Source organism: Eptesicus fuscus, chromosome 17 (assembly GCF_027574615.1).
Source record: "Eptesicus fuscus isolate TK198812 chromosome 17, DD_ASM_mEF_20220401, whole genome shotgun sequence".
In the NCBI taxonomy this organism is placed as follows: Eukaryota; Metazoa; Chordata; class Mammalia; order Chiroptera; family Vespertilionidae; genus Eptesicus; species Eptesicus fuscus.
In genome coordinates, this window is record NC_072489.1 from 58934275 (window position 1) to 58961531 (window position 27257).

The window sequence follows — 27257 nt, forward strand, 5'->3', positions numbered from 1 at the left end:
TGTGTGTCTGTGTGTGTGTCTGTGTGTGTGTGTGTGGGGGGGGTTCCATGTCTTTGTGTGTGTGTGTCTGTGTGTCTGTGTGTGTGTGTCTGTGTGTGTGTGTGTCTGTGTGTGTGTGTGTCTGTGTGTGTGTGTCTGTGTGTGTCTGTGTGTGTGTCTGTGTGTCTGTCTGTGTGTGTCTGTGTGTGTGTGTGTCTGTGTGTGTGTGTCTGTGTCTGTGTGTGTGTGTTTGTGTGTGTGTCTGTGTGTGTGTGTGGCTGTGTGTATGTCTGTGTCTGTGTGTGTGTCTTTGTGTGTGTGTGTCTTTGTGTGTGTGTGTGTGTGTGTGTGTGTCTGTGTGTGTGTGTGTGTCTTTGTGTGTGTGTGTGTGTGTCTGTGTGTGTGTGTGTGTGGCTGGACCTCCTTCAGGCCGGAGCGTCCTTACCTGAGCTCTTTGGGGTCAAACACCAACTTCACATCGTTGACGATGGTCGGCAGGTACTTCAGCGCGGCCCCCTGCAAACCAAGACCAGAGGAGCCTGCTGAGCCTCGTGTCGTTGGGCAAACACTAACGCTGGTGGATAATCACCGTGCGGAGCCACACGCACGCCGGGAGGGGAAGGTCGCCCGCCAGGTGCGCGGTGCTGGCTGATGAAGAGCAAAGAAAACACCGACGACCCGCTCGCCGGCGACCGGCTACAGTCTCCACACCGAGCGCTCACAGCGGTACGGACAGGGGCCAGGCTTAGTGCCTGCGGACCCAACGCCACACACACTGCGCGTTTCTCCTCAGCCCAGGCTCGGCGAGGACACGGGGGACCTGTGCCCTCAGCAGGACCCTCGCCCATCCGGATCCCCGCACGCTCTCACGTTCAGCAACTAAAACTGTCTTCCCAAACACGTCCAGCCCTTACATCCGCGCTGCACTTAAGTGGGAACCATTTTTCCTGTAGTAACTGTATCCCCCATGTTGATATTATGTATCTCCTAGAAAAACCTACCCCTGCAAAAACAACAGAGTGATGGTAATAATGCCGCGACGCACTAAGCGAGGACCCTTGTTCGATGTCCCTTTAATTCCCTCAGACCTCCCGCAGGCAGTGAGCAGAGTCGGAGGTGAGGAAACCCACAAGGGAGACCCCAGCTTTGCCCCGATCACCCAGCCAGGACTGAGCTGAGCCGAGCGAAAGGCAGGTCTGCGGGTAGCCGGAGCCTCAGCCTCCTCCTCGATCCGGTTGGGACAAGTTCCTGGATTGTAAGTGTCCTGACGGGACGGCCCGCCCCAGCTGTCACTCTCCGTGACCCCTCACCCCAGGCGGGGCTCCCCCTCCCGGAATGAAGCGGAGGAAGGTAACACTCAAGCCGAACACAGCCCGGGACGCGTTCAAGCTCAGAATCAAACTGCAAACAGCGCAGGAAGACAACCCGAACACGAGAACGCAGCGCCCGCTGCGTCCGCCACCCTCCGCCCTGTTCCCAGAAGCAAGAACGAGGTTTCAACACAATTCAAGGCGCGACTTCTGAAAAGGGCATGAGACGGAAACAACTTCATTCTGGTCTCAGAGAGTCTTGCTCCGAGGGTCTTGAAGTTGCTTTGAAAAACTGAAAATTACTGATCGTGACTTTTTTTTAAAATATGTTTTATTGATTTTTTACAGAGAGGAAGAGAGAGGGATAGAAAGCTAGAAACATCGATGAGAGAGAAACATCGACCAGCTGCCTCCTGCACACCCCCCCACCGGGGATGTGCCCGCAACCAAGGTACATGCCCTTGACCGGAATCGAACCTGGGACCCTTCAGTCCGCAGGTCGACGCTCTATCCACGGAGCCAGACCGGTTTTGGCTGATCGTGACTTTTAACAATCAGCGTTTGCACGGGTGACTGCTCGGACCCCGAGCGGCTCCATTAGTGTGTGAGGCCCCAAGGGTGAGGGGCACACGCGTCCTGCATTTTATCCTGCCCCGACAGCATCCCCTGCCTGCAGCGACCGCATCGATCCCGTCACAGGACAAAGCAGACAGCGACAAACGAGATGAGTCCTTCCTGCTGCCCGAGGCCGCTGGGCGCTGTTAACCAGAGAGGCCCGCGTCCCCTCCCGTGTCAGGTCTGTGCCCACAATCAACAGTGGGACCCCTGCCCAGGACCCCGGACACCTCAGAACCTCCGTGACGCCCGGGATGACTGAGATTCCTTCAGAGAGACATCCCCCCACCCCCCCACCCCTAACTTTCAGACGTCTGCACCCTGGGCTCCCGGGAGCTGGGTCCCCTCAGCTGGAGGAACAGCCAGGACACGGAGAGGGACAGACGTGTCCCCGCCCCCACGGGCTCTGACTGCCTCACAAAGCCCATTTCACCTACGTCGCCCCCGGGCCGCACGGCTGTTCGTCCACAGTCTCAGGTTCGGGATCCTGTGGGCCCACCCAGGCCCCATTCGCTCTGTGGAGCCCGTGGCTTCCCTCAGTTTAGGTCGCTTCCCAAGGGGGACAGGAGAGCGCCCCACGGATAAGGCGGGGGGATGTGTGCTAACACCAACAAGACAGCAGCATGCAGAGCTCCCCAACACCACCTCCCTTCAGGGAAGCCTCGGGCTTACAAAGGCCCCACGCAGTGAGGAAATATTCCGTGGAATCATTAGGCAAATCGCAAATCAGGCAGGAGTCAGGATAATGGGAACAGAGAGTAAGTGGGAGGTATTTTTCCCCTGTTTTTGTCTTATTTTTCTCTTTTTGTAAATCAGTTCTTTATTTAATAAAATCTTACTCAGAATGTGTGATAGTCTTTTGAATGGGGGGGGTTGTGGATTTGGCCCCCAGTGGGGGGGGGGGGGATGCAGGAGGCAGCCAATAGATTATATTTCTCTGTCGCTGATGCTTCTGCCTCTCTATCCCTCTCCTCTCCTCTCCTTTTAAAATTCAGCAAAGGAGCCCTGGCCAGTTTGGCTCAGTGGATAGAGCATCGACCTGTGGACCAAAGGGCCACATACTTTGGTTGCAGGCTCCTCCCAGGCCCGGGCCCTGGTCAGGGTGCGTGCAGGAGGCAACCCATCGATGTGTTTCTCTCACACCGATGTTTCTCTCTGTCGTTCCATCTCTCTTCCACTCTCTCTAAAAATCAATGAGAAAAATATCCTCAGGTGAGGATTAAAAAAAATAATAAAGGGGGAAAAAAGAAAGCAGAAAATGCTAACATTTTTCTAATTGCTGGCATAGTTCACATTAAAGAAATTAAATAAACTTTATACTCTCTTCTAAGCGAATTTAATTGTCATGCATCTCCGGAGAGTGCCAACTTAATCCAAACCGTAAACCAAAATAAAAAATAAAATGCACTTTCCATATAGTAGCGGTTTAATGGTGTAAGTGTCTCTCTGGCTAAAAATATTACCGCTGATGATGATTAATAGACACTATTTTAGGGTAATGTTCAGGCTAGATTATTCAGTATAATTATTTTAATTAAATCCATTAGCATATCTTTATATAAGATTACAAGAGCTATCGATGATACAAAATAAGGTTTTCTTGAATAATGTATGAAGCAATTATTAATTTACATATTTCTCAGGAAAACGCATGTTTAAATGATTCCATTTGGAGGTTTGAGCTAAAATATATAGGGCCCACCATCCTCCCCTCAGACTTCAGTGTTCTGGCTCTGGGAGATTTAGGCACAGCCCCAGGAGAGCCAGAACATTCTGAGAGGCCTCCGCAGCCTCCCAATTGGCAGAAGCTGGTCACCTCTCTAGACAGCCCCACGGGGGGGCAGCGCGTGACTCTAGACCAGTGGTTCTCAACCTTCCTAACGCCGCGACCCTTTAATACAGCTCCTCATGCTGTGGTGACCCCCAACCATAGAATTATTTTCGTTGCTGCTTCATAACTGTAATTTTTTATTGCTATGAATTGTAAGGAATGTCGTGAAGGGAGCACACGGTGAACTGTTGCTGGCATGTATCAGCCCGTGTGATGAGTGGCCCTTAAACAGAGCATCTTATCACCCCAGCTTCTCCGCAGCCTTAATAAGAGGAGCCGGGGTCCCTCCACACTGTATCAGCGTGACAACCCCCCACACACACACACTGTGGGAGGGGAACTCTGAGAAGAAACCAGACGATGGATTTGGGTGGGTAAGGCTGAAAGTAACTGTAAGTTGACCTAGCATTTTGCATTTCATTGACCTTGTCCTGAATCTATAAAAATAAAAGGATAACCACCTTCTGCCCGAGGTATGTATGAAGCAATTATAAAAATTATCATTATTCATAATTATTACAATTATGAATCGTCATGTAAATATCTGAGTTTTCCGAAGGTCTTAGGCGACGCCGCTAACGGTGGGTCACAGGTTGAGAACCGCTGCTGCAGAGCCTAAGGCCACCGGAAAACACAGATATTTACATTACAATTCGTAACAGTAGCAAAATTACAGTTCTGAAGTAGCAACGAAAATAATGTTATGGCTGGGGTCACCACACCAGGAGGAGCTGTATGACAGGGTGGCGGCATCAGGAAGGGTGAGAACCACTGCCCTAGACGGTGGCGCTTTCCCACAATGCCCTGGTCCAACGTGTGCTCCCCGTGCTTTTGGTTCAGGCCCGGGAGCGGGGCGGCCGGGCCACCTTTGTCTTCCAGAAAGCTCCAGGCTGCGAAGACACTGGCAGCGGAAGCAAACCTTCTGCGGAGATGCAGACGTCAGCGGGGGGCAGCCGTGGTCCCCGTCAAAGGTCAAAGGCCTCCGAGACCCTGGCCGCAGGGAAGCGGTGGACCACAGGGACAGGGGCCCAGGACTTTGAGGAACAGCAATGGTGGGGGGGGGCTCTGAGGGTCAGGGGGGCAGCCAGGAGGACGCCCGCGTCATCTGCCTGTCGCTTGCAGGGCCTTCGCCACCTCCCGCCGCCTCCCCGCCGCCCCCACCACCTCAGACAAACCTAGAGACGCTGGTCAGGGTGCGGAGAGAGGCCCTTGGGGAGAGGACACTGCGAAAGCAGAGGGGCCCAGCCGTCTTGGACCCCGGCACCCCCATCCCACTCCCCTAAGGACTGCAGGCCACGTGACACTGGCTGCCCTGCACCCCAGACACAAACCCCCCACAGCAGGTGGAACTGTGTCCCCCCCAAACATGTCTGAGTCCTGTCCCCGGGAACGGGAACTCTTGGGAATGGGAAACAGTCTGCAGATGAAGTCAAATTCAGACGAGGCTGTACCAGAGGAAGGGGCCTCCGCCCAGGGCAGCATCTCACACAGGAAGCAGGGGCGGGGCGCCTGGGAAGGCAGGTGGGGGGTGGGGGGGGAAGCCCAGGGGCCAGCAGCCCCCCCCCCTCCTCCCCGAGCTGGGGGACAGAGAAGCCCTCGCAGGCAGAGGCCTGGGAGGGAGCACACCCTGCGGACACACAGGCGCCCGAGGGGACGGAGCCTGCGGGCGGCAGCCGCCCGGATGGTGTCTGTTTTCTTAGGGCAGCGCTGTGCACCCCCCCCCGCCCCCCGCCCGGTCCCAGGCCCACGGCGGGCTCTCCCGCTGCAAGCGTGCGCTCTCACGGACAGTCTCTCCGCCACAGGACCTTTGCACAGCACAGGCGTGCCCCAGCCCTCCACGCCGGGTCTGAACCAGAGGCGCTGAGAACGCGCCCCAACAACGGGGAGAGAGTGCTCCCCGCAGAGCCCCACAGGGGACCCCCCCCCCCCCGCCGTCCACCGCTGATGGAGGGAGGGCGCTCAGAGCGGGCGACGGACTGCGACACCCCAGCAAACCCACGTACCGGCACCTCCACTACGTGGCTGAACCTCGAAAACATGCTACGGAACAGAAGCCAGACACAACACGCCACACCTTGCATGACGTCATTGAAATGACATGTCCGTGGCTCAGGGGTGGCCAGGCTCAGGGGGGCGGCTGACCGTTAGGAACAGGCGATGGAAATGGATAGAGTGGCGACGGGGCAGGAACTGAATGCACTAAATGTTCATTTAAAAAACAGTGAAAAGGATGCATTTTAGGTTATGTGTGTGTCACCACAAAACATTCAATTAATTGGGGTGATAAGAGCGTTCTTCTCTGGCGGCTAATAACACTTTCCATTAAAACAGTCACCGACGCAGAGACTGGAACAGACTGGGGAACCTCGGAGGGGAGGGGAGGGAGGGGAGGCGGGGAGGGGGAGGGAGGGAGGGAAGAGATCAACCCAGGACCTTGTATGCATACATGCGTCACCCGTGGACACGGACAACAGGGTGGCGAAGGCCTGGGAGGGGGCGGTTAAGGGGGGAAAGGGGGACCTACCTCATACTTTCAACAACAAAGGTTTTTTTAAAATAGTCCCAGAACTGCTCTTGGCTTCCCGGCTCAGAGACCCCGTCTGCCCCGGAGCTGTAGGACAGTGACTGACCACACATGGTTTCCAGCGGCGACCACCAACACCCGGGAAATGGCGCCTCACTGTCTCTAAAATGAGGCGTGAAATAATGACACCCCCCCCCCCCGCCCCTGGGAGGGCTGCCGCTCCCCTGAGCGTGTCAGGATCAGCGCCAAGGCCATAATTAAGGCAGCTGTGGTGCCATCGACCCAGGTAGAAACCCAAGGACAGCAGGGAGGAGAGCCCCCCCCACAACCCCGTCTCCATGTCCCCAATCCGGGGCATTGTCCCAAACACCACCCCTAAACATGCCCTCACACTTCTCTAGTGGAGTGTGCAGGGCAGAGGATGTATAATAGGAACACAGAAATTAGTGACTTCTAAACAAACGTCCCCAGGTGGACAATGGGGCATTTTTGTAAATGTTGCCGACCTAACGCACGCTTCGGTTGGGTAATGAGCATTTTCCGCAGGTCAGACGGTCTCTCCTCCAGGAGCAAAGCTGGCTGGGGAAGATGAATGGTCGCTGTCCCCAGCACCAGCCCAGCAGCGTCGCCCGGAGGCCAGTGCATCAGCCCGCTGCTCCCCAGGGCACACCCTCGGCCCCTCGGCCTCATGCAAAGGCCCCTGTGACCTGCAGAGGCAGAAGCCAGCCTGGGGTCCCGCTCCCCTGGGTGGGGTGTCTTCCCTTGTGTCTTAGATGGGGGGGAAGGGGAAGGGGCAGGTGCAGAACCCTCAGTTCTCCTGAGCCCCGGAGAAGGAGGCAGGAAGTCACGGGGGAATCGGGTGATGAGGAGAGAGTGAGGCTAAGAGGTCAAAACGGAACTGAGGCAACTCACTGGTTTGGGGAGCTTGCTGGTGACGCTGTGACCCCCACAGGTCAGGAGGTCAGGGGGGATGAGGACATCAACTCACAGACGGGGCTCCCAGAGGCCCAGGTCACGAGATCAGGGGGCGGCGAGGACCCCCATGTACCAATGTGGGGGCACAGCTCCGTCCTAACAGGGCTGCTCCCGCCTCTCCCTCCTTTTCGCAAATGCGTCTGCGGACTAAGCGGAGCGATCCCTCTCACCTCCTGGCAATCGCGCTGCTGCCGACCCTCGCACAGCGCGCCGAGGCGTCCCGTGAGGAAAGGCACCCGAGAGGCGGACAAGTTCCAGATCTGCCGCAACAGGTTCATTCGGACGTTCCTGCGCCCAACACCCCACCCGGCCCCCGCGAACCCGTGGCCTGAGGACGGCCGGGGTCCCGCTGCCCGACAGACAAGTGCCCGCGGCTCACCCACAGGTTAGGGAACCTTCGGCGGTCGGTCCGTCTCCTGAGGACAGAGACCCCGTCCCGCTCAGGACTGTGCCCCCCACACCTGGCCCCGCACCTGGCACCTGAGAAAGGCCAACAGACGGACGCGTAGAATGAGCGATGGAGGACCCCACGCTGGCGTTTCCATCGTGCTTGGTGGCAGCGGGAGAAGGAAGAGGATGGAGCCCAGAGCATGCTGGGAGCAGGTGAAAAACCAAGCGTGTGAGTCAGGTCACCCACAGCCTGGCCGCTCCCCGAGGGCCTTGCCCTCCCCCGAAGCTCGGCTCCGGGCACTTCTTCCTCTCCAGGCTCCTGAGGAACGCAGGCGGCCCCCTCCTCCCCTGCACCCCACCACCCTCTGCTCCCTCACTCACTCACGAGGCCTGACTAGGCAGCCGCGGCGCCCTGCAGTGGGAACCCCAACTCCTCCTCAGATACACACAGACACACGCCCAGGTCTGAGCCCGCCCACACCCGCTGAGAGGGCCGCGGTTCTGTGCAGGCCTGGCCCAGCGCCCCGCTGATGATCGGCGTTACTCGGGCGCCTGGGGAGGTGATCTGTAGGTGTGACTGACTGATAGCCGCAGTCAGGGGACCTGGTGTCAGGGAGGGTTTCCTGGATGACCCGGGGGCCGGATCCAATCAGAGGAAAGCTGTGAAGAGCAGAATCGGGGTTTCCCTGGGGCTGCGTGTCCACCGCCCCGGACGTCATCCTCGCAGCCTAGTAAACCAACTCGCTGTACGAAGTAAATAAATGTGCGCCCCCCTGGTTCTGTTTCCTAACGGACTCACACGCCTCCAGGCACAGCAGCCCTGCGTGGGCTCCCGGGTTTACCTGGGCCCAACCTCCTGGACCACACACACCTGGAGGGGAAGGAAGGGCCTCACCTAGCTCCGCGGGGCCTCCCAGCCTCTGCCCCGCCCCAGCAGGGCATTCCAGAAGGAACTGGGGACGAGGACGGACTGGTGCTCACAATCACAGGCTCAGTAAATAAAAGGGGAAACCAGGAAATGCTCAGCCAGCTTACAAAGGCAAGAAGTGCCCCTCCCCAATGCATTCATTCATTCATTCGCTCACTCATTCACTCATCCATTCATTTACTCAGTCACTCGTTTGCTCACTTCCTCATTCAGTCCCTCACTCACTTATTCACTCACTCATTCATTCATTCATTCGCTCACTCATTGACTCATCCATTCATTTACTCAGTCACTCATTTGCTCACTTCCTCATTCAGTCCCTCACTCACTTATTCATTCATTCATTCACTCACTCATTCACTCACTCACTTATTCATTCACTTATTTATTCACTCACTTATCCAAACAAAACGTAGACTGACTGAAAAGATGTGTTAAAATTCCGCAGAGGACCGCTCAGTACGGTGACGTCCTCCGGAAGAAACCTCCCCCAGGCAGGGCTTTCCCTTCTGTTTCTCAGCTGTGACCAGTGAGGACGGAGCAGCCGCTGACCCTCGGCAGACCTGGGGCTCAGTCCCTGAGGCCTGCATGCCTCCCAAGTGCGATCCTATTCAACAGGAGGGTCACAGAAAAGCCAATTACATTCCTTTAAGGTGACTTCTCCCCCAGCCAGGCTTCCACTCTGCTTCCCAGGTAACAACACTACAAGGAATGGAATGTACCTTCCCTGTTCTCTCTCCGGGATACAGTTCACATCCATTGCCGTGATTTGCAAAGTGCATGATCTCTGCTCTTTTCAGATGCAATCACAGAAGTGACAGATTAACTTCAACCGATACAAGAGTTCACAGAAATACATAAACCCGGGCAACATTAAAAACTAACATCGAGGCATCGGCTGTGCGCATGAACCGTCGTCAGGTGAGTATTTTTTAACAATCTCTGACAGGTGTGTTTAACACAGACACAGAAGCGACATCCCTGCTTGCAATCTGGGGGTGGAGTGGGGGAGGGGGAGGGGAGGGGAAATGGTATTTTTGCTCCAAAAGACAGAGCTTACTACTTCCAAAGTGACTGAAGGACAGGGAAATTGTCATGGGAAATGACAGGAAATGGTGCGATAACAAGTGAAATTGACCCAAGTTTGGGAGACTCCACAGGGTGCCGGAACCCGTGATAAAGGGACATGTGAGGCACGTGGTGGCGGCTCCTCGCGGGCGGGCCATCGAGGTAAATGGGATTCAGAACTCATGGTACAATCGCTCTTACAATCACCACACACGGAGCAGGAGACCTGCCGCATCTGTAAAGCATGAGTTGGACTCAATTGGAGAAAACTTTGGAATTAAATACAAACGCAACCGCCAGAAAATAATTACATTCCTTGAAAAATGGAGCGGCCCAATCATCAGAGAAAATTAAATAACTCGGCTCTGGATCTCGGAAGCTCTGGAATTGGACAAACACAACAGTACGTGAAAAATAGGAAGAGATTCCCCATTTATTCCCAAGGGTGGCCACGGGGTCATTCATCTCTTTAATGACCAATTAATGCCCCCGTTATTCTGGTCCTACGTTAAGCAGACGGCCCCAAGCGATGCGGGTCTCTAGCTTAGTGCCGCTCCTTACAATTCATCGGCGGAACCTCGCCAACACTTCGCTGCAATCCCGACCCCCAGCCCGCTGGGCGAGGAGGAGGAGAAGGGCGATGCTTCTTGGGAACAAAGTTCGTAAACTGAGGTTCCCTGGGTGCCTCCTACCTCAGGCTAACGGAACTGGGTTCTGGAAGAGAAAGCCGGGATCTCTCAGGGACTGCTGTTCCCCCGCTCCCCCCGACTATGATTCATCCTAACAGCTCCAGGAACCAACCCCCCTTCAATGTTCTCCCAAGACGCTCCACAGAGCGGCCCTGCCCCCTCCCCACCCCCTGGCGCCCCACGGACAGCGCCCCGCACACATTTCCGGGGCTTGGCCATCGTCAGGTTAAATCGGACAAAGCGAAGGCCCATCTTCGTCGAGCTTCTCGGCATCCCCTTGAGAAGCCGGTTTCCTGTGGCGCTTGGAAAATTAGCAGCCATCTTCTGAACGCTCCGATCACATTGGCAAGCGTCGTGTGGATCTAGACACGCCCAGCACGGGCAGGTGTCCCTTCAGGGGTGGGCTTTTCCAGGTCCGGTTCGTAGGCGCTGCACAGTGTGACCTAGGACAGCGGTGGCCAACCTTTCGGACCTCGTGGACCACCAGTGGTCCGCGGACCACTGACCTAGGACACTGTAAGGGGAGCTCCGTGTCCTCACCCCGGGAAGGCACCCTGCGCGGTCGGACAGCCGAGGTCACCCGCAGGGGCGGCGGCAGCAGCGCGGGTGTTTAATGGACAGCACTCTGAGTACCAGCTGCAGAGTGTGGGCATCTTCCACGCAAACCTCACCCCGTTTCTTCACCTTCTGTAACATTCCGGAACATTCGGAGCATTCCGGGGCATTCCGGAGCCCTCCACAAACATCACTTGCTCCATCGCTCCCACCCACCCCCTGTAGGGAACTACCTTTGTTCCCACGAGTCAGGTGGCTCTCTGGGTCTGACAGTCCCTCATTCTCCCCATGAGAGAATGCCCTATTTTGACCACTTCACACATATCTGCTTTTACGTCTATAGATAGAAGCCAACTGTCCACTTGCAATACCTCATTCATGTCACTGTGCCTTCCTCCTGGCATCACCGCACAGCCCTGTTAACCGGGAAACATTTCTGTCCACTCTCACACGGCATGGAATGGTCTTACAGTCACTCCTGACCATGTCCTCAGCCTCAATCCTCCCTCGCACACCTTTCTGGTCACCGTCTCCCATGAATCTGAGATGTTCACAGCACGGCCCTGCTCATGGACCCTGGTGAGCCGTTTCCCAAGCCACACCCCCCCCCCCCCCCCGCATCTGTGTATTAGTAGCACTTCACTTTCCTCACGTACGTGTCAGGCACACAGTCATGATCTGCAGCCGCTGCAATGTAACCACGGATCCTGCCCTTTAGGTGACCTTTAAGAGGGTGATTACAATGACAGCCAACACCTGCGTCCCGGCAGCGGGAAGCTGCCAAGGCAGCTACGTTGCTCCTTTGGAGTCCGTTCTGCCAGGTCGCCTGGAACGCCACGGCAAACTGGCATCAAGGCTTCTGGCTAGGACGTCTCGGTGCCTTCGTAAAATACAATGAAGAGGAAGTTGTTATCGGGCCCCAACGGGGAGGCATCTTAGCTGACCGCTTTGGGAGGCAAACGCGGGGCGCTCCCAGGCAGGGCGGCCTCATGTGGAGGGCGGGGCAGGTGGCCCTTCCTGGGGGTGGGGTTTCTCAGATCCGGGGCGTAGGACCTGCACAGTATGACCTAGGGCACACTAACCGGTAGCCCCGCCTCCCCAGCCCAGGCGTGCAGGGGAGGGCACCCCCCGGGGCAAGGGCAGCGTGGGCGTGCCGGAAGCCTCGGCTCTGAGAGGAGCCGCCGGCAGCATGAGGCCCGTCCGGCCAGGGAGAGGGCCTCCTGTGCGCACGTGGACTTGATGCCTCAGCGCGCTGGGGAGGGCGGCTCTGAACCAGAGTCCCTGCTCACCCACATAAACCGGAGGTGGTTATAAGGAAGCACCCCGATGCAGGGAGGAGGCAGGGGAGGCAGGGGAGGCAGGGAGGAGGCAGAGGAGGCAGGGAGGAGGCAGGGAGGAGGCAGGGAGGAGGCAGGGGAGGCAGGGAGGAGGCAGGGAGGAGGGGAGGCAGGGGAGGCAGGGAGGAGGCAGGGGAGGCAGCGGCTGGGCCGCCTGCGGGAGGCGGGCCCAGGGCCCAGGCCTTCCCCTCCCGCGAGGCCAGTGCAGGTGCGCGCAGTTGGACTCGCTCACACATCATCGTCATTTGTTCTGAAGGGGCCGGCGCCCAGGGCTGCCAGGTCAGGTGCTCAAGAGCCGAGCGCTGGGCGCTGCGGGCCAAGCGGGAAGGGCAAGAGGCCGTCGCCAGCACACCTGCTGGTCGGCTCCCACAGGCACGCGGGGGCTTTGCGGAGGCCTCTGGGGGCGAGAGCAGGAAGCACAGGAGGTGGGACAAACGGGAACCAGCGGCTGCGGCGCTGACTGGCAAGTCCCCTGAGAGGGATGCGTTCCGGGGTCAGAAACCTCCACCGAGCCAAGGCCCCGAGCCAGGCCAGGGCAGTGTGGCCGGGATGGGCAGCCCTCTGGGGCCGCGCAGAGATGTGGGGGAGCACAGAAGAGCAGGGGGGCGGGGGAGATAGGGCTGACAAGTGCTCAGAGCCAGTGAGGGGGCGTGCAGGGGGGCAGGCACATCTGGCTCCCCCCCCCACTCCCCCTTACGCCTCTATTCGCTCTCTCACTGCGACCCCCTGGCAGGGCCGGGAGGACGGGGTGACATACGGCCACCTGCCGACCTCATCACGTCCTCGTGACCACAGTGAACCTGCCCTGGCCAGCGGGGCAGCGCCCTCGGGGTGAAGGAGAAAGAAGAGGAACTGAAACAGCAGACCCGTCCCACCCTCCCCCACCCTCCCCCACCCTCCACCGAAGGTGACGCCACGCGGAGAGGGCCGTGGTTCCTGGGAAGGCCTGTCGCCGCCTCTCTGCCTGGTGGGGCACCCTGAGCGAGGAGCAGGCGGCACCCCCAGTCCCTCCAGGGCCTTCCCTGTGCGCCCGAGAAGAGGCCCCCTGACCGTCACACAGCTCTGAGAGGGGACATGCCAGACCCCAGGAAGACACTTTTCAACTGAAGACACCGATCCCTTTAAGATGTAAGTGAGAACGCGGCCCCGTGACAGAAACAAAGCAGGGGTAAGAGCTGCAGGAGAGCACTCTGGGGACGCACGCCGTTTCCACACCGAGCGCCTCCCGGGGACAGTCCCCGGCCCCCTCTCCTCCCCGGGAGGCCCGGTCCTTTTCTAAAAATGCAATTTCAAGATTAAAAAATGAACTCACACAGCACTCCTCAGAGTCCCTCCAGGGCGTCAATCACACCATCTGGTTATGAGAAACCCGCCCCCCTCCACTCTGAGGGCCCCGCGTGGGACTAAGGTGCCCCCCAGGTCCACGCCCACCCCCAACACAACCTCCAGGCAGCCCCTTGCCGCTGAGCTTCCAACACCCAGTGCAGGCCCCACCCCGCCTGCTGCCCCACGGCTGCCCCCCTCTGTCCCGAGCACCTCCGGCCGCAGCGGGGGGGGGGGCGCACTGGAGGGAGTGCCTGACACCCCAGACACCCAGAGGGGACACTGCGGCTCGGGGACCGCACCACCTGGAGCCAGCGCCCCTCGCTGCACCAGCGGGGGCCCCGCACGCCCGCTCTCTGGCCTGGGACACTGCGGCGCAGACAGGAGAAGGGCCAGCTGGTCGCCCGTCAGCAGCAAGGGGGCTGCCGGGTCACGGGGGCACACAGCGCCCCCCGAGGATGCACAGGTGGGAACCCATCGGCGTCAGGACCCGCCCGGGAACTGTCACGAAACGATCGGCTGACCAATGGCAGGAGGAAGAGCGTTTCCTGCCATCGTCCCAGGAAGTGAAGCGTTTTACAGAGAGACGGCGAGAGGTCCGGCGGTCACCTCACTTCTCCAAAGTACACCCTGGCGTTCCATCTTCACGGCGACCGCACAAAACGTGCCACGTCACAACGTGACTGTCCCAGAATCCTATGGGAATGTCGTTTTCAGGAATTAGCTGCTTTTTGGTAACGTTTCAGCCCAACAGAGGTCAGGAGGTCAGGACTGTTGTTCTTCCTGAAACACTAAGCTGGAGAGAAGGTAATCCGTGCAAAAAAATGTATTTTTTAAAGCGTCTCCGACGCGGAATCCATCACCGTGTGCAGAGGTCACACAGGCACGCCTGGAACCTGCTGTGCCAATAACTCTCGCCTGCACAGCCTCTGCCGTGTCCTTTCACCTTCCCTCACAGCGCGCCGTGCTGGATGCAGTGCGCTTCCCAGGAGGAAAGTAATTCCAGTGAGTGATGGAGTGCCACGGTCACGGCCACGGTCACGGGCACGGATGCTGCTGGGCTGCCCGTCAGGATTCTAATGAAGCCCGTGCCCCGCACACGCCCGGGACCGGGCCTGGGAGGTCATGGGAAGCCCACGGGCTGAGGCAGGGGACCCGGGGGCTGGGCTCCTGGGTGAGATCCCGCACAGACTGTGGGTGCTCCCACGCCTCAGTCCTGACTCCCCCTGGCTAACCCCGGGAGTGCTTTTGGAATTCGACTCCGCACACAGTCCACGGCCTCACCGATGACGTACAAAAATAATCAATTCCACCGGAGGTCTGCCGGGCCGTTTTCATGGAATTTCCTAACTCTTCGGTGTAACAGCGCCCGTGATTTTGACGCTCACGCGAGAAACATGCCTCCCCCACTGGCTAATGCGGCAGCTCCAGCCGACACGCTTCGGAGTACAAGTCTTCCCGGGCGCACGCAGGGCCTGGTCCCCCCACGGCCTCAGCCTGCTGCTTGGCACGCCGGCGGGAACTCCGAGCCCACGTGAGGCTTTACGTTCCTTTTCCATCACCAGCCCGGCAGACGGGGCCGGGGACAGGTGAGGCCGCGTGACACCGAGTCCCAGACCGGCAGTGGCCTCGGTGGCATGAGCACACACCACACCATCCCTGCTGCCGGCGGCGGCCCGCCTGCGGCGCTCTGGGCTCCTCCACAACTCCCTCCAGTCTCCGCCTTGTGGGGATGCTGCCTCCTTTGCAGGAAGCAGGTCGATGAGGGTCTGAGGATGCTACAGCCTTGAAGAGACAGACAGGCCCTCCTCCTCCAGGGTTAGAGGCAACTAGAGGCCCGGTGCACGAAATTCGTGCACTCAGGGGCAGGGCTCCCTCAGCCCGGCCTGCACCCTCTTGCAGTCCGTGGCCCTCGGGGGATGTTCAACTGATGCGAAGGCAGGAGAGGCTACCGCCACCACCACTGCGTTCGCCAGCCATAAGCCCGGCTCCTGGCTGAGCGGCGCTCCCCCTGTGGGAGCACACTGACCACCAGGGGGCAGCTCCTGCGTTGAGCGTCTGTACGCATTGAGTACGCATTGAGTACGCATCATAGCGACCAGTCGTTCCGCTGTTCGGTTGACTAGCATTTTAGCTTTTTATTATATAATCTGCAAGCCTCTGACTACGGTGGCCCCCGTCCCCTCAAACAGAGAGAAGAAGCTGAGCCAAGAGTGAGGACATGCGCCCAGCCCTGTGAGCACTGACCTATGAACCAGGATGTCACGGTTCAATTCCCGGTCAGGGCACATGCCGGGGTTGCAGGCTGGATCCCCAATAGGGGGCGTGCAGGAGGCAGCCGATCCATGATTCTCTCTCATCATTGCTGTTTCTCTCTCCCTCCCTCTCCCTTCCTCTCTGACATCAATAAAATAAAATAAAATGAGTGAGGACACGCTTTAACGCTTGGACACCGTGGAGCCAGGCCTGGATGTCCCCCCCACCGCCGGATGAATCCACGACGCCCTTCTCTCGGGAGCTCAGCGAGCGGGGTCCAGGCAATCAGATGACCAGCTTTCCGGTCAGACCTGAGGTCAGGGAGTGACCGTGCTCGGCTTCCACCTCCTTCAACATTGTGCTGTGGCTCCTGGGTCTCCGGCCTCAGAATCAACGTGTCACCCTCCCCCACGTGACTTGCTGGGATTCTGAATCACACGGCACTGAATGTGTCACGTTGGAAAGACCGGACAGCCTAACACGACGGAGTCTCCTTATCCATCACATGGAACAGCTTCCCATCGACTCAGATGTGACTGGAGGGTTACCAATTTGCAATCAGGAGGCCTCCATCCACAGGAACTCAAAACACGCAAAGCAGGGGTCCTCAAACTTTTTAAACAGGGGGGCCAGTTCACTGCCCCTCAGACCGTTGGAGGGCCGGACTATAGTTTAAAAAATAACTATGAACAAATTCCTATGCACACTGCACATATCTTATTTTGAAGTAAAAAAACAAAACGGCGAAAACACCCGCATGTGGCCCGCGGGCCGTAGTTTGAGGACGCCTGACGCAAAGGATCTACAGGAACCACAGCATGTGACTATATGAACAGCTTTCCCCGGGGAGGTGCCCCCAGCCCTGCGGACCCTGCACCCAGGTCACTGGGAGACCCTGCTTAGCCTGGTCAGGCGGGTGGAGACCCTCTGAACCCCCCCCCCCCCACTTTCCTAGAAAGAAATCTCTGGGAGGGGGCTCCACAGGGCAGCTGGAACCTGAAGATCCCAGAGAAAAGCCGGGGCCGTGGGCACGCGTGTTGCCATCGACGACCCAGCTACCAGAAGCACAGCCTTGCGTGACTGTGTGCCCTGCCCATCCCTCCAGGAAGCTTTTCCGTTATTGCTTCTGACAGGCACCGCGGAGGCGCCGGGAGGATCGAGGAGATAACCGGCATCCGAGGGCTTTGAGGGGAGAGCGGCGGCACAGACGCGGGGATTAGGATGACTTCGGCTCCGCCATCCATCTGGACGGGGCAGCAGATGAGCTCTCACACGCGGGCGGCCCGGCTGGCGTCTCGCTGCACCGCAGTGCGTAACCAAGCACCCACGGCGGCTCAGACACCCGCGGCACCGGCCAGCGCAGTGGCCGAGGGGACGGCGACACGGGGTGGGAACGGGACACGGCCCAAAGACGAAAGGACAGGAGAACCGGGTCCGAGAGACGGTCCTGTGTTAGAGACGGCAGGTGGAGACACGGGGCAGGCGTCCAGAACAGGGGGAGGTGAGGCGTACCAGCACCCTCGCTGCGGGAGGGGCCCTTCGGAGCCCGACACAGCCGTGCGAGCTCACCCCTCCCCTGCGAGGAAGCGGCCGCGCGATTGCTGATCTGCATCGTCATTACCCCTCACACCTCCAGACAGTTTCTCCTGAGGACAGACACAATTCTAAGCTTACACGTCGGAGAGCTGTATCCCAGAGGAGAGCTTAGGAAGAGCCAACAAGCAACAAACACCGATAAGGACAGATTCTGGGTGAGACAGAAGGCCGGGAAGCCGGATTCACCCCCAGCCAGGTCATTCCTTTCATGGAAATAAAAGCTGGCTTCTTGGTGAGCAAAACTCACCCAACAACCGTATTAACTGTGCTGGCACACAGCTGTGGGAACACAGTGCCTTCCGGTGACGACGAGGCAGCAATGGCACCAGGAGGTGGTGAGATGGAGCCCCAGGGGCAGTCCCGGAAGGAAGCCAACCCTCGCCATCTGTGCGCCGCCCGCCCCGGAGGGCTCAGATTCAATTAATCTGCACCCCAGGCCCCGCGCACGCCCGCAGGGACCACGGCCAAGTGCCGGCGGACGGCCCGCAGGGCAGTGGAGGACACAGAAGACGAGCGACTCCATCGCGAGCCGAGCCGGGCAGGAGACACGGGCAGGAACCTCAAGAAGGCAAAGAGCAGTGTTTTCCTCACGCGGCTGAGACCCACGAGCCGTGAGGAAGTAAGTGCAGAGCTGCCAACCGGGGTTTTCTTAGTGAAACACGTTGGTTCAGAATAGACCAAAGGACACTCAGAACGTCCAAGGACATCACATGGAACAAAGGTCAGAATGTACACAGCAGCCACACACACGCACACACACACTCCCATGTACACATACACATACACTCACACATATACAAACTCACACACATACACATATTCACATGTACACATACTTACACAAACTCACACATACACAAACTCATACACATGTGCCAAACACACACACTCACATGCACACAGACATATAGATATACACATACACATGCTCACACTTATACATACATATGCCCACACACACATATGCACATACATGCGCGCGCACGCACACACACACACACACACACACACACACACATAAACACACGCAGCACCAGGAATCTCTCTCCTACCGTAGTCCATGGTCAGAGCTTCCCTCTCCAGAAAGTTCTGGAATGCTCAGCCCCAGAAGAACAGGAGACTCCACGTAAGTCCCAGGACAGTGTCTGTCAGGATCGTCCCGAGTTAGAAGTCATCATTGGGGAACGGAGTGAAAACTGCCTGGGACGGTTCTGACCGCGAGGCCCCAAAGGCCCCAAACCCACCTCTGCCAGGGCTGAGTGTCCAACAGTGGCCGTGCCCGAGACCTGGGCCCCTCTCACCCCTACTCCCCAGCAGAACACACGCAATTTGGGGGGATACAGTCAGAGTTTTGTCATGGCTTCACGAATGAACACTCCAGTCTGATGCCGCGTTGGTGCTGAAGTTAAATATTAGCTGGAACTCCTCTTGCCTTGCCCTTCGTCAAAGTCATAAAACGTGGCAGACGGCTCACACCTGCCGGTGGACGTGCGGTAGCTTCCGTTCTGAGAAGGCGACTGCAGGGTGCGGGCTCCCTGGGACACAGCAGGCCCTCCACCCCCAACCCTGACTGTGGAGAGCGGCTACAGCGTTCGGACAGGTTCAAGCCTGGGGCTAATGAGCGGGCACACTCCTCTCGTGGCAAAGCCACGTGCAAGTCCCAGCACCGTTACAGCCAAAGGCTATGGCTGTGAGCTTGACCTTATGGTCCAAACCTGTGGCCCCACGTGGCTGAGTGATGTGGGCTGCGGGAGGTGCAGCAGGTAAACAAAGCTGGATCAGGTGTGTGTGATTGAGTAGATAGATTCGAAGCCCGTGAGAATGTTGTGACCATGCCCTCCCTTGGCCCCGTGGGATCTGCTATAAAATAAGGACTCGGGCTGCGGGCTGTGGTGCTGTCTCTCCATCAGAGAGCAGCGTCCCACCTGGCCCCAGCTTTCTTCTCTTGTCTGTCTTCTTTAATCCTTCACCGCCCCCTCAGGCTCACCCATGGCCGTGTGGGCGTGGCACACCGAAGGTCACCCCAAATAAAGCCGAGAAGGTTCGAGAGCATGCTGACCTCCGAGTTGCAAATGGGGGGGGGGGGGGGGAGTCAGAGCATCTCAAACATCAAAGCAGCCAACAAGGGCCCCGCTGGGAGCCACGTCTCACCCGACGCCGTGCCAGGCTTTGCACGTTCTCTCTGAGCCAGAGGAGTCACAAATGTACCCCCATTTCCACAGAGAAAACGGAGAGTCACACAACACAGAACACCAGGACCCTCGGTGGGGACCTGCATGTCAGCTGTCGGGACCACACCGACTGCGAAAAAGCGAAATGCAGGAAGCGCGGCCAGGAGGCAGCGTTCCAAGCAAAACTCAGCCACCGTGTTGCAGACGGAAGGTTCCCATCACGGCACCGGCGTCACGGAAGTCACCCGTGTCTTCCCCTAAACCGCGCGGGAGGGGATCTGACTCTCGGGAAAGGAGCAGACACGAGCAAGCCCCATCAAACGTGATCACGTGAGAAGATACTTAGGAATCTCAAATGACTCCCGGGCCCAAACTCCCCGTGATTTCCATCTATCCTTACACTCCCCACCGTGTCCCTGAACGGCCACAGGGGTTCGGAGTCAGCGCACCGAGCACGTGGCTCATCTCATCCCCGGACAAGACGGCGGCGCTGGCAGGAGGCTGCCGAATGGCTGGCCTGCACCTGCCACAGGCCCGCTCCCCAGCCCCGGCCGCAGGTGTCCGCTCGCCGCACGCCCCGGTGAAGATGGGGCGTCGCACTGGGAAGGGAGCAGCCTGCCCAGCGGCCGCCTCGGAGACCAAAGGCTCGTGGGACTTCGTTCCTGTCTACGTCACCGGCTCCGTCACGGCAGCCCTCAGGCACCTCCGAGCGCCTGCTCCCCACCGAATGGCGAGCGTCAAAGCTGGGAGGTCCCTTTCCCAGAACATCTTAGAGACACGAAGCTGCGTCCTGAAATCGCCCAGTAACAGGACACGAACAGGGAAGGCGGGCACAGAGGCAGGGACAGTGCGCAGCCGAGGGAAGGCCACCAGGATCACGAGGGAGATTCCTCCCCTTTGAACGGGCACCAAACCGCCCACTTCACGGGCAATAAACCGCCCACGGCTCAGCTCCTGCAATGAGCCAGCGCCATAGAAATCGCCAGAACAGGGTGCCCCAGAGCGTGCAGGGCCAGGGGCTGCCCTGGGGCCTCCTGGCCCCTCACACCAGGCGGGCTCCCAGGAGCACTCAGGACCCCTGCAGGTGAAGGCATCTTTCCCCCAAGGGCCGGAGGGTGAGAACAGGTCACCACAGGCGGTGAGAACAGCGGGGACATGGGGACCCGGACCCCTCTCTCTCCTGCGCAGGCGAAAGGTGCATTCAAGGCTGAAGACAGGACCCCCTCGGCTGGGCGAGGCCTGAGGTCTGACTGATGCCTGGGCACCGACAGCCCCACCTCGCACACCTGCTCAGACTGAGGCACCTGGCCCCTTATTCTCATCAAAGCCCCCATATTTACAAATAATAAAAGGGTAATATGCTAATTAGACCGAACGTCCTTCTGGGCATCATTCCAGACGTCCTTCTGGACGAAGCTAGAGCCGGAAGGAAGCAGCCTGGGTCCTGGGCGCCTGCTGGCGGTGGCCGGAGCCGGCAGCCGGGGCAAGGAAGGCCTACTCTTGCACAAATTTTCGTGCATCGGGCCTCTAGTATTTACACAGAGAGAGTGCAGAACCTCCCCGCCTGGGGGCAGACACAGCGGAGTCAGGACTTAGAGGCCCCACAGAGGATAGCGCCACCCCTCACGCAGGGGCAGGGTCCTGTGCGCCACAGAAGCCACCCCGGGGCCTCCCCGCGGCCCAGGAGCCCCGCAGCCGGGGGCTGGCCTTGAGCGTGGCCGTGGCGGCGAGCGCGGGCCTACCTTCACCCTGAGGGTCTGGTCCGACACGCTGCTCATCATGGCGCTGATGGACCGGAACAGCTGCAGGAGGGACTCCATGAAGTCGGCCTCGCCCTTGTTCTCGTAGAGTCTGCAAAGGAACACACGCTCTGTGGGGCTGTGGCGCCTCACCCCACAGGGTGCCTGCGTCTCCGGCCACCAAGGGGCTGCCTGGGTGGCAGTCAGCGTGTGAGTGATGCTCTGGGCATCCCCGAGCCAGGAGGGCGCTGGGAAAGGAGACTGCTCTGGACCACCCGGCCACGGAGAGCCAGCGCCTCCGAGAAGCTGGGTTTTAATCCCGCTACGTGTTGTGTTTCTCATTGTAACATAACCCAGTTCTTAACCTGAAAAGCACAGAAGCGTCTGGAAAGGGAGGGAAGGGGGCGAATAGAGAGAAAGGGTGAGAGGAAGGAAAGATGGAGAACTTCAGCTTTAATTCTGTCCCACAGAAGTTACAGCATTAATATCTGGGTGTATTTCCTGCCAGTGGTTTTATTTTATTTTTTAAATATTTTTATTGGTTTTAGGAAAAGAAAGGGAACAAGAGCGATAGAAACATCAACGATGAGAATCATTGATCGGCCGCCTCCTGCACGCTCCCTACCGGGGATCAAGCCCGCAACCCTAGTATGTGCCCTTGACTGGAATCGAACCCAGTCACGTTAAGTCCTCAGGCCGATGCTCTATCCACTGAACCACACCCGCTAGGGCCTGCCGGTGGTTTGAAACCTATAATGTTACATAATTGAGGTACGGAGACACTTAATTGCCTAAATTTAACATAACCGTATAACCACATGAAAATGATACCATAACAGTAAACGTGAAATCACTTTATTTTAAAGAACTGATACGAGACAAATTCATTCATCACAGAATGGGTGCTGATGGGAAAAGCGGTGGAGCACAGTCAGTAAGTGGGTAAGTTATGCACGGGTCCCACGTATGCAAATACAGGCTGCTCGCTGTGAATAAGTTTCACCCAGAAAGTACTTATTAGCCGTTACTTCAAGCTGCTGTGTCATGAAGAAGCAATGTGCTTGCATTTAAAAATGCTGCCACTCAGATGCTTCATTAACAGAGACGAGTCTCCTGCCTAATTAAAAGCACCTCTTACCTGAAGACTTGTACACGAGGCACAACTTTGTAAACTGATAATTAATTACCCTGGAGGTATTTATCTCATGTTTAAATGAGTCCCTCTGTAGAGTCAGAAACTGTCTAAAACGGGAAACTGAGACCCCGTCTGTCTGTGAAGGGTGTACAGGCAGGCGTTGGTTTCAACGGTGCAGCGAGCAATTCAAGTCACGGAGTCATGCCAGGCCGGCGAGCTCAGTGGCTGAATGTCGACCTATGAACCAGGAGGTCACGGTTCCATTCCAGGTCAGGGCACATGCCAGGGTTGTGGGCTCGATCCCCAGTGCGGGGCGTGCAGGAGGCAGCCGATCAATGATCCTCTCTCATCACTGATGCTTCTCTCTCTCTCTCTCTCTCTCTCTCTCTCCCTCTTCCTTCCTCTCTAAAATCAATACAAATATATAAATTTTTTTTAAAAATTATGGAGTCATGAGCATCTGTTTGCAGGTGACAGGGAATGGTGCTTGGGGCTGTCGGGAACGCTGGTGAGTCAGTCTGCAGCCCTCAGGTTACCTGCCAAATCCTGCAACTTTATGTATGGGTCAGGAGACTGAAAGCAAAAGTGAAAACCTCTGTAAATCGGATGGAGTTTTCGTCAGGCTCCAGAGAGAAGGAACCGAGTGTGGGAAAAGCCGGGGAGACGGCCCCAGAGGACACAGCCGGCTCGATGCTGAAAACCCTGGAGGATGAGGGGCAACTACTGTGGACCGAGGCTCAGCGAGGCCACCTGCAGGCACGACTCAGCACAGCCTGTTGAGCAAGGTCTCAGCCCACTGCTCTGCCTGGAGGGGGAGGGGGAGTCGCTCGGAGAGGAGGTAGGTCGCCTGGTGCTTTCACACGCTGACCTACACACTGTCCTGCATTCAAACAAAAATGACTACGCACAGACCCACGGCCACTCACAGAAGGAAGAAAGCCCATGGCAACATCTACAGGTGGTCAAGATACTGTAGTCAGCTAACCAGAATGCCAAATAAATATAATGAGTGTATATATATATATGTATATATATATTTATATTTATTGATTTTTTACAGAGAGGAAGGGAGAGGGATAGAGAGCTAGAAACATCGATGGGAGAGAAACATCAATTCAGTTGCCTCCTGCACACCTCCTAGTGGGGATGTGCCCGCAACCCAGGTACATGCCCTTGACCGGAATCGAACCTGGGACCTTCCAGTCTGCAGGCCGATGCTCTATCCATTGAGCCAAACCTGTTAGGGCTAAAATGAGTATATTTTAAAATAGATAGCAAAGGGTCAAGAAATAGGAAGATGGAAAATCGAGAGAGGGAGAGAAGAGAAGGTTAGGTGGAAAATTTTAGGAGAGAAAAAAAAAATCAAACTTCTAAACCTAAGAAATGTAATATCTAAAATTACAGAAACTAAGGGAGGGCAGAGGAACATCCGGGGGACGAAGAGAGCTGCCCGCCGAGACGTCCCGGGAACGGAAATGCCCTCCACACACAAGGAGGACGTCAAGGCCTGGAAGCAGCTTCCGGGGACGCGAGGGAGGTCTCCGCGCTCCCCTCTTGGTCTCACCGGACAGAGCGGAAGGCCACCTGTTGGACCCACCTGGAGGGGGAAGGAGACGGGGGAGCCAGAGGCGGGCGGGACATGCGTCGCTGAATAAAACCCGGTCCTCCTTCCTCGCTCCCCGTAATGTCGAAAGGATCCATCCACAAGGAATGACAAGACCTTTGTCTACAACCTGCACCTCACTTCCGTTACCCAGGAAATGACAGATCTGGGGACAACTGGTCCCCGATCAGTAACGAAGTACGCACAGAGCTAGCACCGGGGGACGGGTTGCAACCCCACTGCGCGGGAAAGCCGGAGGGGAGCCCGCGATGACCCCGTCGGGAACGGGACCCGGGAGGCCGGAGCGGGAGGGGCTGTCGGCCGGCGTTCCGGTGCCTGTGGCCCGCCCGCCCGCCCACGCAGAGAACGCGGGCAGACGGAAACCCCAGACGTGCCCCTGGCTGTCAGCCATCGCTCCCCGGGGATGTAAAGCTGCTGTTCTCATTTCTACACAAAAGGAGCTTTGGAAACAACAGGCAGGATGGACGCGCAGCGCGAGGGGGAGAGCGGGGTGGCCACGGTCAGCTTCCGTATCTCCATCTCCAAGGTGTCCCCTCCCGTTCTCTAGCAGAGTCATGACCGCCAAGCACCCGGGAATTGTGCGGAGCTGCTGCCTTCTATGGAAATACAGCCGACCGTTCGTGCAAGAAGGCAAAAGCGACCTCCGAGCTCCTGCCGCGAGCCCCGCCATCTTCCTCCCCAGGTAGTGACCGTGTTGCAGCCAAGCAATGGACGTCCCTGTCACTGCTCTGCCATCCGAGCCCCGAGGAAAGGAAGGAAAAGCGGGGAGGAAGAGGAAGGAAGAGGGAAAGAGGGGGGACAGGCGAGGGGAACCCCGGAGCCCCCGGGAGCGCCCGCCTGCCCACCCGGCGACACCTACTGGTTGAAGAGCACGCGGGAGCGCACGATGAACTTGAAGATGTACTCCAGGGCCTTCATGGCCTTGTACAGCTGCTCGCTGACTCCCGGCTTCTCGGCGTTGTCCACGTAGTTCCGCAGCACTTTCGTCAGCTTCCTGTTCACGACGGAAACGCCAATGAGTAAGTCCCCCCAATCACAGCACCGCGGTGCGTTCCCTGGCACAGAGAGATACCCAGGGGGGTGCGATTTGTTTGGGTTCACGCCTACCGGAATAGGCACATTGGTAAAACGCGTTCTAAACGGATGAAAAGGGACCCCGAAAACAGCTCTCAGAAGAGTGCGATCGGGGCGCGTCCTACGTGTGAGATGTCGTTCTGAGCGTTCAAATGCATCATGTGATTTAATCCTCACCACAGCACCATAAGGCAGGGAGTGGGTATCACCGCTGATCTACCAGGGAAGATGCCCAGGTGCGGATGGGTACACTAGCTTCCCCGGTGTGAGGTAAAAAAATCAAAGGATTTTCCTTCTAGCCCCAGTGAGGCACCAAGAAAAATCTTTGCAAAAAGACATTAAACTGAAAATGGGCTGGAAGTAGATAATGCTCGCACAACATTGAACTCACTGAGTGCTACAGTGTCTGTGGAGCAGTACACTTGAAAACGGTTTAAAATGGCACATTCTGTGTCACGTGGATGTTAGCAAAATTTTTTAAAGGCATTGCACGAAGTGGTATTTGTTATTGGGGACCATTTCGGCAGCGTCTAGTTCGTTTTCTAAAACTAGGCTGTTTTCCCTCAAAATAAAAATTTCACAACCCATTTTTCCAATAGGAAATATCCTTAATTTTTGATGAGTTTTCTAAGAGGCTTTATATAAAAGACTATAAACATTTTATGAGAATAACATGGGTATTCCACGAAAAGTTTTGTGAATTTTCTTCTATATTTTCTTATAGAATTGCACACATTTAGTTTTAAAACTATAAGGACTCTACTTCTCTGAGAGTCGATATCTTTATAAATTGTGATCCAAAAACAAGTGACTCCCTAACATAAAAACATTTCAAACCTTTTGTCATGATAATAGACGTTTACGAAGTTTATAATATACCAAAATTGGTCAGAATTATTCTTAAACTAGTAGCCCGTTTGCACGAAGATTCGTGCAATAGACCTTCATTCACCTGGCTGCCTGCACCAGTTTTCTGCCGGCACCGGGGACCCAGGCCTTGGCTGTGGCCACCGCCTTCTACCTTCTTTCAGGGTCCCGGTGCCGGCAGAAAACTGGTGCAGGTGAAAACTGCACCCCAGCGTCCCTGCGACCCGATCGCAGGAGCGGGTTCGGCTGGCTCCTGTGATCGGAGCAGGTGCTTCCCTGCAACGGTTTCCTGGTGGGCGTGGTTGGTGGGCGTGGCTTGGTTGGTGGGCGTGGCTTGGGCGTAGCGAAGGTGCGGTCAATTTGCATATTTGTCTATTATAAGGTAAGATGTCCCACACCATCACGCAGGTATTCACAGACAGTAGGTACAAGTCAAGTCCACACTGAAAGTCCGACTTTAGTTCATAGCCTCATACGTTAGATTAAGTGCTTAAATCAAAGGTAGTTTTTTGAAACAATCCCTGTTCCAAATAAAAGAAAAAGCATTAAAACTTTTCTATTTTTCTGGAATTCAGAAACCAGAGAGTTCAAACGGTAGTAAATTTGCTCCAAGTATCAGAGTGAGAAAGTTATGTAAAAACCTAACAAAAACTGGTGGTGTTAGTTTCTCAAAACATGATACGAACATTCCTTTCCCATAAAGTGAACATTTCCTTTCGGCCGATTGCAGGGACTGAACTAGTGCAGCGGTCGCCAACCGTGGTCCCCGGACCAGCGGTGACCCGTGAGGTCCGAAAGGTTGGCGAGCGCTGAACTAGAGGGTGCTGACTCCCAGCTCGAGTGCATCATCGAGTGCAGTGGTCGGCAAACTCATCAGCCAACAGAGCCAAATATCAACAGGACAGCGATTGAAATCTCTTTTGAGAGCCACATTTTTTAAACTTAAACTTCTTCTAACGCCAATTCTTCAAAATAGACTCGCCCAGGCCGTGGTATTTTGTGGAAGAGCCACACTCAAGGGGCCAAAAAGCCGCATGTGGCTTGCGAGCCGCAGTTTGCCGACCACGGGTCTAGCGCATCATGGCTGGAAGATAAAATGGTACTTTCCGCTCCTCCCACGGACTCACTGGCCACAAGGCCCACTCTCCCGCGGTGGCCCCTCCTTCCCCCAGGCACGGGGCGGAGCCAACACGCGGATCCCTGTGCTGCGGGGCACGCGGCTCAAAAATCAGAAGTGAAGTTCCAGATCCAATCTGAGAAGAGATGTTTGG

The 27257-nt window shown here is 57.0% G+C and overlaps 1 protein-coding gene across 1 annotated transcript in view; it reads right to left on the bottom strand.

Moving 5' to 3' along the window:
- Positions 1-27257, bottom strand: part of DOCK1 (dedicator of cytokinesis 1) — a 305731-nt gene that overhangs the window by 199308 nt on the left and 79166 nt on the right. The window contains exons 22-24 of the mRNA XM_054728710.1: positions 24905-25039; positions 21290-21398; positions 425-495 (exon numbers count right to left, since the gene is read on the bottom strand). Of these exons, the coding sequence (XP_054584685.1) occupies positions 425-495; positions 21290-21398; positions 24905-25039 (315 nt within the window). The remainder of the gene's footprint in view (positions 1-424; positions 496-21289; positions 21399-24904; positions 25040-27257) is intronic.